General features: G+C 47.5%; 1 protein-coding gene across 1 annotated transcript; it reads right to left on the reverse strand.

The window, feature by feature from the left end:
• Positions 1–3139: 3139 nt before the first annotated feature.
• Positions 3140–12444, reverse strand: LOC122937851 (gastrula zinc finger protein XlCGF66.1-like). Its single transcript, XM_044292976.1, has 4 exons — positions 12056–12444; positions 10100–10255; positions 9893–10016; positions 3140–3446 (listed from the first exon to the last, which is right to left on the reverse strand). The coding sequence occupies exons 1-4, from the start codon at positions 12131–12133 to the stop codon at positions 3325–3327; spliced, it is 480 nt and encodes a 159-aa protein (XP_044148911.1). The 5' UTR covers positions 12134–12444; the 3' UTR covers positions 3140–3324.
• Between the last annotated feature and the right edge of the window lie 215 nt (positions 12445–12659).

Consider the following 12659-nt stretch of genomic DNA (forward strand, 5'->3'; position numbering starts at 1 on the left):
CACATTAAGGGCAGAAACTGGTTCTGCATTTCTCAAGGAGTCCATTCCCAGCTGAAGTGTGCCCACAAATACATCCACAGAACGGTGTGGGCACATAGGCCGGAGTGTGCCCACAAATACATCCACAGAACGGTGTGGGCACATAGGCCGGTGTGTGCCCACAAATACATCCACAGAACGGTGTGGGCACATAGGCCGGAGTGTGCCCACAAATACATCCACAGAACGGTGTGGGCACATAGGCCGCACCTGGTGAAATGACGTCATCCAAATCACAAGCCAGGTAACAAAGGACAAACCATAACCAGAAATGTAATTCTAAGCATCATGAGCGTACGCAGCCAGGAGCGCATCCATAAGGAAAGCAAACCAAAGTAAATACCCAGAAAACCTCATGTTCTAAGAGGGTTCTCCTCCCCTCCAAGGTCTGTTAACCCTTTTCACCTCTACAACGTTTAGACAGCCTCGGTGTACGTCCCTGAAATGATGCCATGCACCAGCCAGAGTGCAGCTAGTGTTCATGGAATAGCGCTTGGGCTCGCCGCACGTTCTCCAGTTCGTTTTTCAGCCCTATATATTGGAGATTTTATTCCAGGCTGTAGATTAGCAGATATGTGCACACATGTAGGCCAGCCAGACATATTGGGTGGGACACCTGTAGGCACACCCCAGTAACCTCAGCCAGACATATTGGGTGGGACATCTGTAGGCACACCCCAGTAACCTCAGCCAGACATATTGGGTGGGACATCTGTAGGCACACCCCAGTAACCTCAGCCAGACATATTGGGTGGGACACCTGTAGGCACACCCCAGTAACCTCAGCCAGACATATTGGGTGGGACACCTGTAGGCACACCCCAGTAACCTCAGCCAGACATATTGGGTGGGACACCTGTAGGCACACCCCAGTAACCTCAGCCAGACATATCGGGTGGGACATCTGTAGGCACACCCCAGTAACCTCAGCCAGACATATTGGGTGGGACATCTGTAGGCACACCCCAGTAACCTCAGCCAGACATATTGGGTGGGACACCTGTAGGCACACCCCAGCCAGACATATTGGGTGGGACATCTGTAGGCACACCCCAGTAACCTCAGCCAGACATATTGGGTGGGACATCTGTAGGCACACCCCAGTAACCTCAGCCAGACATATCGGGTGGGACACCTGTAGGCACACCCCAGTAACCTCAGCCAGACATATCGGGTGGGACATCTGTAGGCACACCCCCGTAATCTCAGCCAGACATATTGGGTGGGACATCTGTAGGCACACTCCAGTAATCTCAGCCAGACATATTGGGTGGGACATCTGTAGGCACACCCCAGTAATCTCAGCCAGACATATTGGATGGGACATCTGTAGGCACACCCCAGTAACCTCAGCCAGACATATTGGATGGGACATCTGTAGGCACACCCCAGTAATCTCAGCCAGACATATTGGATGGGACATCTGTAGGCACACCCCAGTAATCTCAGCCAGACATATTGGGTGGGACATCTGTAGGCACACCCCAGTAACCTCAGCCAGACATATTGGGTGGGACATCTGTAGGCACACCCCAGGAACCTCAGCGGTCACCGAGAACGGTTTCTGCCCTTGATGTGCACATAACATCTACTGTTTATTATTCACGTTTGCTGGATTCTCCTACTTGTTGGCCTTTTTCACACGAGCGATAAGGATTGTGTCAGAGTCTGACGGTTTCGCTCGAATGTTGAACCAGTTTTGTCCGCGATTGTCTTCAGTGTTTGTTTTTTGTGCATATGTAATCAGTTTTGTTGCACTTTTCACACGTGTGAAGAAAAACTGAAGAATAATTTGCATCTCCGAGCGACCATTAATGAATACGTATTGCCTCCGGAGGCCTTTTCTTTTCCCATGTGCCCCGTTAACTTCTATGGAGCCAGGGCGGTGTGAAAAACGCATAATATAGAACACGCTACGATTTCTCCTGAACGCAGAGATGATGCGTTAAAAACAAGGCTCATGTGCACAGAGCCATAGACATGAATGGTCCGGGTTCAGTCCAGGTGCTGTGTTCACTACATGCATCGCATCTGGAAGGAAAACTCACCTGTGTGAATGAGCGTTTTCCATGCATCGTACCACTACCAGCCAGATGTTGCCATGTTTTTAAAAACATCTTCTGCCATGAATTGGTAAAACCCTCTTCCTCCTTGATCTTAAAGGGCTTTTGTCACCCCACTAAAGTGATATTTTTTTTTTTGGGCTAGTGAAATTAGTTATATTGCGATATATGACAATATAATTGTGTTACTTACTTTGATCCAGCAGTTTCTGCAAAAAACGAAGTTTTAATATATGTAAATTCGGTCTCTACCAGCAAGTAGGGCGGCTACTTGCTGGTAGCTGCTGCAGAAATCCGCCCCCTCGTCGTGTTGATTGACAGGGCCAGCCGTGATCTCCTCCGGCCGGCCCTGTCAGTATTTAAAAAATCGCGCGCCTGTGTTGATTCGGCGCAGGCGCTCTGAGATGAGGAGGCTCGTCTCCTCAGCACTCCCTCAGTGCGCCTGCGCCGATGATGTCTTCTATTTCGGTGATGTCATCGGCGCAGGCGCACTGAGGGAGTTCTGAGGAGACGAGCCTCCTCATCTCAGAGCGCCTGCGCCGAATCAACACAGGCGCGCGATTTTTGAAATGCCGACAGGGCTGGCCGGATCCCGGCTGGCCCTGTCAATCAACACGACGAGGGGGCGGATTTCTGCAGCAGCTACCAGCAAGTAGCCGCCCTACTTGCTGGTAGAGACCGAATTTACATATATTAAAACTTTATTTTTTGCAGAAACTGCTGGATCAAAGTAAGTAACACAATTATATTGTCATATATCGCAATATAACTAATTTCACTAGCCCAAAAAAAAAATAAATCACTTTAGTGGGGTGACAGAAGCCCTTTAAGCCCGTGTCCTTGATGAGCTCAGTGTTGATTGGACTTCTGATCACTTTGCCATAGAGCAGTGTTGTTCGATGTTTCCGTCTCCTCCTCGTGGCTGTAAGTAGGCTGGGTCCAAGACTCTACCCCACCTGTTACCTTTAGTTCTTGAGCTGGTTGACAATTATTTCTCCTGATTATGTTTTTTCTGAGACAGACAGTTTGCACTCCTGTTCAAAGCAAAGTATCCATCCAACAGTATCCCTACCAGAAGCGACTCTTGACATCCACTTCCTGCTGGCCACATATAGAAAAGAGCGGTGATGCAGCTTAGAGAAGCCCCCATGTGGTGACCCAGCCTACAGTCCCCACAGGATGCAGAAGGACTACCTATAAAACTAATTGTGGTTCAATCCTCTTAAAGTTGTGAGACCTCTGCTCCATCTACCTGATGGTTCTCTGGGAGCTTCTCCTCTGGACAGTCCTGGGAATACAGAGGACTGGGACATCTCTCGGGGGGATTTCTCCTCCTGGATCCATCTGTGGAGACACAAGCACACAGTGACTGAACACATGGCCTCCTGTAGAGCTGTCTATCGATCAGACTCTTCTTTCAGAGCCTTCACATCTAGTTTAGTGATTAGGTCCTAAATAACAATGTCCTGAGATAGAGCATCCTCCTTGTCTAGTAGGACACAAGGGTCTGTCAGAGGTAACTGTCCAAAGGAATACCCTCTGGAGCAAAAAAGCACAGCAGACAGGAGAAGCGGGTGTAAAGTGGATGCCACCCCAGTACTCTTGGTCTTCTTCCCTTTGCATTCTGAGAATTCTCCTCGAGTTATACCCCATATCCATTAGCAAGGTGCAGGGTAAGCCCCCCACCCTGACAGACTTGGATGTTGTGCCTTTTTACTGAACTCAATCACATACACTAAGTCTAGATCAGTAGTATTTCCCCTTTCGCAGTCCTTCACTCCACCAGGACACATCCATTAGGACAAATCTCTCCTGGGACATTACACAATCACGAGGCCAAATCTTCTGAAGAAACGGCTGAACATTTTCCATTACTGAGATATTTAGAAACGGTGCATAGCTTTGTGTAAACTCTCTAAAAAGATATTCTCAAACTCAATCTGGAAAACTAAAAACCATACATCACACATCAATGGAAAAGGAAGCCATCTCCAGAGACCTCCTTACACACAAGTGTTCAGCTGACATCTGGGACGGGTCTTTAATAAATTCCCTTCCACCTTTCTACAGTTACAAAAAAGAAGCCTATCTGAATAAAGCATTGAATCGGTGACAGCAGCCATACCTTCAGAGTCACCGTTATGCTTCATGTTCACCTATCCACTAACTCTGCGGAGGTTACAGTCTCCTAGATGCAGCCGTCTTACATCTACATCTGGGCTTGGTTATATTCTAGCCTTTCCTGGTTGGTTAGGGTGGAGTTGCTGATTGTCTAGCGTTTATATACCCAGACATTACTCCATTCTGGTTGTCAGGTTTAGTGTATGCTCGGTGCATTCTCTTCTACATAGTTTGCACTTTATTCTGTATTATGGGGTCTGTGGTCCTTTTGTTGTATCTTGTTCTAGTCGGATGAGTTTTCTCTGTATTCTGGGATCTGTAGTTCTACAACTGTATCTTCTTCTAGTCCGGTGTGTTCTGTGTATTCTGGGATCTGTAGTCCCTCAGTTGTATCTTGTTCTACCAGGTGTTCTCTGTATTCTATGCAATCAACAAAAGAGATGCCTATTAGGCTAAATACCCAAACTTGACCCAAATAATTTCTCCCTATAAAACATAACTTTTACTGATTGCCTTTAAAATGGCTCTGAACCACAAGAGGTTAAAAAGTAGAGGTGTGCAGTCCGTGTACCAGGCGTGTGTATGTGAGACTTGGAGCATAGCTGACAGACGTGCACGCTCTCTGTGACGCCGACTCATCAGCGTTGTGTTGCTGGTTGACGCGCTAACAATAGGCATCTCCCCGATAATGATGTAGCGCCATGCACTGGTTACACATTTGCTGGAAAACTACACAGGACCAGACTCAGACTCCTGAAAGTCTTTCTTGCCGAGTATGGGACTTCAGATGGGGTCAGCTCAGCATTGCTCCGTGGCCACTCACTGTCATCCATCCACTACCTACCTGTCTGCCATCCACTCCACTGCTGGACCACTTCCTCCTGCCGTGACCCTCATCATCTGGTTCCTGTCACCCGCTGTCAGTGTCCATACGTGCTATTCGGACTTTATAGGCAGCTGCTATACGTGAAGTCCCATTCTGTGGTCTTCAGCGCCATTACAGTCATTTTAATCACTCTCCAGCGTGGGCCGGATGTGATACTGCGCATGCTCAGGAGTCCTCCTATTCATAGGCTGCAGACCTCATCTACAGGCAAGCGCCAGGGCTCGGGACTTCTGTTTGTGAGCAAGTGAGAGGTCCAGTTCTCCAGGCCGGTTTAGTAACCACCCAGGACACCTTACTGCTCAGGTGATTTCTGGAAAATTCCACTTGTGATGCTTCATGTACAAGTTGGGCCATGTAAGTGACGCTACCAAACCCCGCGGGGACAGCTTCCATAACTTCACAGTTCTGTAGTAGTGATCCCGTGTTCCATGTTCTCCGCACACGATCCCGCGTTCTCCGCACACGATCCCGCGTTCTCCGCACACGATCCCGCGTTCTCCGCACACGATCCCGCGTTCTCCGCACACGATCCCGCGTTCTCCGCACACGATCCCGCGTTCTCCGCACACGATCCCGCGTTCTCCGCACACGATCCCGCGTTCTCCGCACACGATCCCGCGTTCTCCGCACACGATCCCGCGTTCTCCGCACACGATCCCGCGTTCTCCGCACACGATCCCGCGTTCTCTGCAGGGTCATTTATTGCTCCGGCTTTTACAAGGTCTGGTTCCATATTTATATAGCTACTCCAAAGCCTTTACGGGGTAAATACATTTCGTTTTGATAAACTTTCTTCATAACTGAGATTTTTTTTTTTTTTTTTAACATTAGTTGAGAGCTTCTATACCTTGTATGATCCCCAAGTCCAAAATTACAAAAATGATTTATTGGGGACAGAGGCCGCTTTGGATGTTTTTATGATCAGTATAAAAGCTCCTCTAGGCGGCTCTCGGGTTTAGATGTATTCTTGCAGAGCTTCCGGCTAAGCTTTTAGACTTCTAAGCTTGAAGCAAGTGAAACTATACTGACAACTCCACAGCCCGCTTAATTGGCCCCAATGGACTTGGATCCATCTCAGGGCTCATGCACACGACCGTATTCCCTCCGAGACATACAGTCCGTGAGCGGGCCATATGTCCTGGAGCAGCATACATCGTGGGAGCGCACAGCATCATAGGGCCGCCCGCGGGGCTATTGTCCTACATTCATAAGATCATATGATGCTGTGCGCTCCCGTGAGCACAATGTATGCTGCTCCGGGAGATATGGCCCGCTCACGGACCGTATGTCTCGGAGGGCATACAGTCGTGTGCACGAGCCCTTACTCTCAGGGACCTACCATCCAAGCAGGTGCTGTAGGCATCAGGAAGCAGAATAATCAATCTCTATCAAGAAGGTAGCTCAAGCACTGCCCCAATAGGTATGGAGACATTAGACTTTAAACCAGGCATAATCTTATAAAATAAATCCCACATGGGTTCCTCATCAAGTGCTTAGAAAAATAATTGTAACAGATTTAACAAAACATCTTAGAGAAGTACTTATCTTGACATAGAATGATCAAAATTGAAGACGACTGCTTAACATCGATTCCTTTGGTGCGAAACAGATGTTTTGATCCAAGGTCCGCTGGAGGCCCTTTGTTACGTCCACCAGAAGAAGTTCAGATGCCAAAATCTCCATATTTCCTTGCGATCTGGCATATATGATGGAACCCTACCATGGCATCCATCCCCTGGAGGAGCTCACGGATCTGTCCAGAGCCCCCTGGACCCTTTAGACCTTCTAGGGTCCGCACCGCCAGAAACTACCGCATGACGGACCCCAGTAGACAAGTATTTATAGGGTTTTTCTGCTGACCCATACCTCCTGTAGGCCATCCAGACTAACTAGTCCAGCCCATCTTCTTACTCCCAACCAGGAGCCATATAGGGCTTTGTTGGTGTGCTGTGCTTATTGTAGATCATTAAACTACAAACTGTCAACCAGGCAAAGCCACAGAACTAGTTCACCATGCATGCATAGCCACCAAGGTAAACCACCACTGAGAAATGGCGGCACCTCAGGCACAGCTGGTCACATAGACACCCACTCAGAGCCAAGTACAATCATCCAGATACTGCTGTACTAGCCGCCAGCCATCCAAAGTAGGCAGCCGATCAAGCACAACTGCACTACACAAGCCCAGCAGCAGAAGCAGATGGCTCCAATGCAAAGCTTCAGGAGCAGTCATCCCAGCAAGCATAATCTCAGAAGCAATCAACTCCACAGGTACAAGAGGCAGAAGACAATAGTCACCCTGCCACAAAGACTGACAGTTTTACCCTTTATTTTATACTACAGGCTCAAAGGAAGCCAGCCAGACAAGATCAGATTCATAGGCAGCCATCATTTTTTAGGCATGGACCCAAAAGGGGAAATCAGCCAGAGGCGCAGAGGCAGACAGCCAGGCCCCGAAGCCAAGAGGCAGACAGCCAGGCCCCGAAGCCAAGAGGCAGACAGCCAGGCCCCGAAGCCAAGAGGCAGACAGCCAGGCCCCGAAGCCAAGAGGCAGACCCCGAAGCCAAGAGGCAGACAACCAGGCCCCGAAGCCATGAGGCAGACAACCAGGCCCCGAAGCCATGAGGCAGACAACCAGGCCCCGAAGCCATGAGGCAGACAACCAGGCCCCGAAGCCATGAGGCAGACAACCAGGCCCCGAAGCCATGAGGCAGACAACCAGGCCCCGAAGCCATGAGGCAGACAACCAGGCCCCGAAGCCATGCACCAAACAGATTCATATCAACCACACAACACAAATATTCGCTGTATAGTCTAAGTTCAATCCATCAAAAGGTGTTCCTTGTTTCACAGCCCTAGAGGCTGCATGCTCCACACCACACTGAAGGAGGCCCTTTTTAATTGCTCTGAGGCTTTCTCTCCAATAGACGGGTGGATCCATCTCTCTATGGTGCTGTCATGGTGAAGGGAAAAGTAAGGATCTGTTCACACCATGACTGAGACCTTTAGTTGGAGGTATGTATCAGGAGGGTAATCTGTATATCAGATAGTTATATATAGTGTGACATCTGCAAGAGAGTTAGCCCTCAAGATAACCATCTTTCCTGGGTTGGTTGGAACGGCACAACAAGAAGAAGAACAGTGAAACACAGTCGGCTTTGGTTTAAAATTGAACACAACTTTATTCTTCATTCAGCCAAACAAATGACTTTAGGAAACATCAGAAATGGTAGTAGTCAGCCACTGACTAATCACACTGCAACCCGAGCTGACCAAACACAGGCCCACTGCCCAGCAGCCCGAGGAAAAGTTCACAGCCTCGTGACTCCCACTGCCTCTGCAATGCTGCCTTCTCCAGGCTGGAAGAGCAATGTGGACATCTCGCTGAGGAGCTCTCACAGCTGCCGTCTATTAGGCTAATTAGACAGCCAAAGACACAGACTGTGAGGGCAGGGAGTGGGGCGCCCACCTATCTATCCCCATTTTCTCCATCCCGGTCCCTCTCAACACACAATTAATGGATGTTCAGCCAACCACTTCCAGTAGTGTTGTCCGATGATAGGCTGAGCGGTCTTTCCCGTATGTTGAAAGGACTGGGGAGGATTCACCAGAGGGGAACCTGGGCAGCATTGGAAGGGGATCAGAGGGGAAACAGGTATTTTTTTTTACTTTTTTAATCCAGTTCAAAGCCTTAGTAAGATTTTCAAATACCAGATGTCTCAAAGCAAGCTTGAACACAGCAGTGTCAGCCAGTACCTATATACAGCATATATCTCTTCCTACTAGGGATCGACCGATAATCGGATGGAACGATATTATCGGAACGATATTAAGGATTTTGCACATTATCTGTATCGGCATCTAACCTTGCCAATATGCCGACAATTGGTATAAAGCGAATACTAGTGAGCCCTTATGGAAGCGCACACTAGTATGCATCGGGTGCCGGGAGCAGGGAAGAAGAGCAGCAAGGGCTTCCGATACTCACCCTCCCTGGTCTTCTTTGATGGGGCCCACGCTGCACCGCCCTGACCTTGTACAGCGCCAGGACGTGGTGCGCGGAGAACACAGGGGAGCGAGACACCAAACCCGGAGATGAAGAGGAGCCACAGCGCAGGAGAGGTGAGGAGTTTTTTATTTTATTCATCTGAGGTCTGATAGAGGATAAATAAAGTCTGATCTGAGGTCTGATAGGGGTTAAATAAAGTCTGATCTGAGGTCTGATAGGGGTTAAATAAAGTCTGATCTGAGGTCTGATAGGGGTTAAATAGAGTCTGATCTGAGGTCCGATAGGGGTTAAATAGAGTCTGATCTGAGGTCCGATAGGGGTTAAATAGAGTCTGATCTGAGGTCCGATACGGGTTAAAGTCTGATCTGAGGTCCGATATGGGTTAAAGTCTGATCTGAGGTCCGATACGGGTTAAAGTCTGATCTGAGGTCCGATACGGGTTAAAGTCTGATCTGAGGTCCGATAGGGGCTAAATAAAGTCAGTGAGAAGGGGGATGGTGTGGAAATTGGCATTTGGCACTAGTATATTAGAAATGTAAATTATAAATTGACTACCAACTAGGGGCTTTATAAATTTATAATTTACCGTACATTTATAATATACTAGTGCCAAATGCAAATTTCCACCACCTCAATGACTACCAACTAATATACCGGTAATATATATTATAATATATAAAATATCGGTATAAATTATCGGCTATCGGCCTGAAAGTTCACTGATTATCGGTATCGGCTCTAAAATATCAATATCGGTCGATCCCCACTTCCTACCTTGTGATGTTCGAGGCCAGAGGTCCTCCATCATGGCGTCCTTGTACAGATCCTTGGATCCTTCTATATACTCCCACTCCTCCATGGAGAAATAGACAGCCACATCCTGACACCTTACAGGAACCTGACAACACAATGACACCATCATCACCCAGACCCCTCCAGTGCTGTTACTGGAGAATCTACCAGTATTCCCAGCAGTGTCACCTCTCCTGTCAGCAGCTCCATCATCTTGTGGGTGAGTTCTAGGATCTTCTGCTCATGTATCAGGGGGTGAGGCTCTGTGATGGGGGTCCACCCTCCTGACTCCTGGATGAAGGGAGTCACACAGTCAGCCAATGCCTTCTTCACTACTGTGTAATGCTGTGAATGAGGAGATACACTCAGAAAACTGAACTCAGAAAAAGAAAGTACAGAAAGGGAGGACACGACGGAGACCTTTATATATGTTACATGAGAGAAGAAGAGAAAGGGAGGAGACGACGGAGACCTTTATATATGTTACATGAGAGAAGAAGAGAAAGGGAGGACACGACGGAGACCTTTATATATGTTACATGAGAGAAGAGGAGAAAGGGAGGACACGACGGAGACCTTTATATATGTTACATGAGAGAAGAGGAGAAAGGGAGGACACGACGGAGACCTTTATATATGTTACATGAGAGAAGAGAAAGGGAGGACACGACGGAGACCTTTATATATGTTACATGAGAGAAGAAGAGAAAGTGAGGACACAACAGAGACCTTTATATATGTTACATGAGAGAAGAGGAGAAAGGGAGGACACGACGGAGACCTTTATATATGTTACATGAGAGAAGAAGAGAAAGGGAGGACACGACGGAGACCTTTATATATGTTACATGAGAGAAGAAGAGAAAGGGAGGACACGACGGAGACCTTTATATATGTTACATGGGAGAAGAAGAGAAAGGGAGGACACGACAGAGACCTTTATATATGTTACATGAGAGAAGAAGAGAAAGGGAGGACACGACGGAGACCTTTATATATGTTACATGAGAGAAGAGGAGAAAGGGAGGACACGACGGAGACCTTTATATATGTTACATGAGAGAAGAAGAGAAAGGGAGGACACGACGGAGACCTTTATATATGTTACATGAGAGAGAGGAGAAAGGGAGGACACGACGGAGACCTTTATATATGTTACATGAGAGAAGAGGAGAAAGGGAGGACAGACGGAGACCTTTATATAGTTACATGAGAGAAGAGGAGAAAGGGAGGACACGACGGAGACCTTTATATATGTTACATGAGAGAAGAGGAGAAAGGTGAGGACACGATGGAGACCTTTATATATGTTACATGAGAGAAGAGAAAGGGAGGACACGATGGAGACCTTTATATATGTTACATGAGAGAAGAAGAGAAAGGAGGACACGATGGAGACCTTTATATATGTTACATGAGAGAAGAGGAGAAAGGGAGGACACGATGGAGACCTTTATATATGTTACATGAGAGAAGAGAAAGGGAGGACACGATGGAGACCTTTATATATGTTACATGAGAGAAGAAGAGAAAGGGAGGACACGACGAGACCTTTATATATGTTACATGAGAGAAGAAGAGAAAGGGAGGACACGACGGAGACCTTTATATATGTTACATGAGAGAAGAAGGGAAAGGGAGGACACGATGGAGACCTTTATATATGTTACATGAGAGAAGAAGAGAAAGGGAGGACACGACGGAGACCTTTATATATGTCACATGAGAGAAGAAGAGAAAGGGAGGACACGACAGAGACCTTTATATATGTTACATGAGAGAAGAGAAAGGGAGGACACGACGGAGACCTTTATATATGTTACATGAGAGAAGAAGGGAAAGGGAGGACGCGACGGAGACCTTTATATATGTTACATGAGAGAAGAGAGAAAGGGAGGACACGACAGAGACCTTATATATGTTACATGAGAGAAGAGAAAGGGAGGACACGATGGAGACCTTTATATATGTTACATGAGAGAAGAGAAAGGGAGGACACGACAGAGACCTTTATATATGTTACATGAGAGAAGAGGAGAAAAGGAAGCAAAGCATGTGGGTCATCCTAATGCTTTGTCACCCGGATGGCTTGAAGTTGTTAAATAGGCTGCTGGATAAAAATCACAGAAATCTAGAAACATTTACCTCTCCGCTCAACAGGGAGATGATTTCCAAGGTGAAGTCTAATATTCTTCTGGTGATCCAATTCCTGTCCTTGTCCATCACTGGTGGGTCATTCAGGAGAAGATGCCAAAACTGGATAAATCGGAGGCTTCTAGTACTGCAGTTCCCTTTATGAGGAAAGGAAAGGCAGGAAATCACATGGGAACGAGAACATTAGTGAGATCCAATAATTTTGTTGAGCATGGAAAAATCCAGCTTCTCAAAGCCTCCACCACATGGAATAAAGGGGGATTCCCAACATGAATATTTATGGCATATCCACAGGAACGGTCATAAATGTCTGATAGATGTGGGTCCCACCATTTGTTGGCCACATGCCTGTTTCTGTTTTGATGGCCACATATTCTGTCAGAGCACGATGCCCAAGCTTTGCCACATCCATTTCATTCTCCACCGGGATGAGAAGTGAGGGGTTTGCAGAGACCATTCTGTATGTAGGTTGGGGTTGAACAGACATAAAAGTCCATATTTCTGCCCCCCTCCTTCCCTTGATGTAGTGATGTGTCCACCATGGGGAACAAGTTAGCGCTGGGGCCGGCCAGTCACTGACTGCAGCGGCCACGTG

This window comes from Bufo gargarizans, chromosome 5, assembly GCF_014858855.1.
Source record: "Bufo gargarizans isolate SCDJY-AF-19 chromosome 5, ASM1485885v1, whole genome shotgun sequence".
In the NCBI taxonomy this organism is placed as follows: Eukaryota; Metazoa; Chordata; class Amphibia; order Anura; family Bufonidae; genus Bufo; species Bufo gargarizans.